A 1,615-nucleotide genomic window follows, 5' to 3' on the forward strand; every position below is an offset into this window, starting at 1 on the left:
TTTAAATACAGTAAATAAAGAGAGACTATTTCCAATGGCTGAAGGGTCGATAACCTGAAGACACAGGTTTAAGCTGATTGGCAAAAAAGCCAGAGGCGACATGAGGAAATGCTTTTTATGTTACGAGTGGTTAGGATTTGGAATTCGCTGCCAGATAGGGTGATTTTCAATAGTGATCTTCAAAAGGGAATTATATAAATACTTGAAGCAGAACAATTGCAGGGATATGGGGAAAGAACGGGGGGGGCGGGTAGACTGACTGGATTGCTCTTTGAAAGAGCCGTCGCAGACTCGATGGGCCGAATGGCCTCCTTCTGTGCTGTACTATTCTATGATTCTATTATTCGTATTCGTGATGAGACTGAAGAAGGGAGACGGCTGTTGTAGGTTGAAGTTAAACAGCTGAAGATTCCACCCATAGATGGGAAGGCGTCTCTAGAAGCAGTGAAATGTCAGGTATGGGAAAGAATGTTCATTTTCCTCAAGTGATGAAGATAAGGATTGCCTTGTTGAAACATTGAACAAGCTCAAAGTTTCGAGGTGACCTGCATCGAGAGCACCGTCCTGGTGCAGCTTATTGAGTAAACTTGACACAGATGGGCTTTAAGTTCTCCGGCACACCTTCCTTCTGAAGGATCAGCTCCAACATTCTCCCCGGAGTGACGGAGCTCTTGGCCTTCCCCATGCTATCCAGCAGGAAGGTGTTGTCCACCTCTCGGCCACATCCCAAGTGCGTGTGGAAGTCATTGCTGAGCACTCCGCAGATGCTCTTCGGGTCGTCCTTGTGCCCAAAGAAAAGAAAGAGGCCATAGCAGTCTTTCCCGACGGACGAGCAGAAGTCGCTGATTTTCTCGGGGTGGGTTTTGTTGATGGTCTCCTGCCTCGCCAGCTTCATAGACTCGGTGACTGGAAGCTGCTTCTCCGCCGCTTCCTTCTCCGCGTTCTCCATGTGAATGACCTGCACCGCGATCTGCACCTTAGGGTTTTTAGAAGTCGGGCCCTGCACGGCCCAAACCCAGTCTGCCCCCAGCAGGACGGTCTGCTCTTCGGTCATCCTGATACAGCTGATGGCTTCATTCAGCTTGCACTGAAGGCCCCGGTTAATGTAGGTCATCAGGAAAATATCCGTCAGCGTGGTATTATTGACCTTCAGTTTGGACTCGGGGTCCTTGAATCCAATGTACTCTCTGGTTCTTTGCGAAGCGAAGATGATGCTCTGGTTGAATAGTTGAACAAAGTCATACTTTTCTGGTATTTTCAGAAAATCCTTTATGAGGCTAGCAGTCATACTTGGCTCTGACAATCTCCACTAAATTTCAGTTTCCTGAAAAAAATAAAACCGAGTTAAACCCATTCAATAATAAACAAAGGAATGTGTGCAGTATTAGAATCAATGTTTTACTTTAAGACAGAGGTTCATGAGAATTAGGAGCAGCAGTAGGCCATACGGCCCCTCGAGCCTGCTCCACCATTCAATAAGATCATGGCTGATCTTCGACCTCAACTCCACTTTCCTGCCCGATCCCCATATCCTTTGATTCCCCAAAATCTATCGATCTCAGTCTTGAATATACTCAACAACTCCGCATCCATAGCCCTCTGGGGTAGAGAATTG

General features: G+C 46.9%; 1 protein-coding gene across 1 annotated transcript; it reads right to left on the reverse strand.

Annotated features, from left to right (window-relative positions):
- Positions 1–222: 222 nt before the first annotated feature.
- On the reverse strand, positions 223–1,288 carry rep15 (RAB15 effector protein). Its single transcript, XM_070898598.1, has one exon. The coding sequence runs from the start codon at positions 1,286–1,288 to the stop codon at positions 575–577; it is 714 nt and encodes a 237-aa protein (XP_070754699.1). The 3' UTR covers positions 223–574.
- Between the last annotated feature and the right edge of the window lie 327 nt (positions 1,289–1,615).

The sequence above is a fragment of the Pristiophorus japonicus genome, chromosome 14, assembly GCF_044704955.1.
Source record: "Pristiophorus japonicus isolate sPriJap1 chromosome 14, sPriJap1.hap1, whole genome shotgun sequence".
Taxonomy (NCBI): domain Eukaryota; kingdom Metazoa; phylum Chordata; class Chondrichthyes; family Pristiophoridae; genus Pristiophorus; species Pristiophorus japonicus.

Bases quoted from the DNA above. Each gene is read 5' to 3' on its own strand.
- rep15 (XM_070898598.1), bottom strand. From the start codon at position 1,288: ATGACTGCTAGCCTCATAAAGGATTTTCTGAAAATACCAGAAAAGTAT.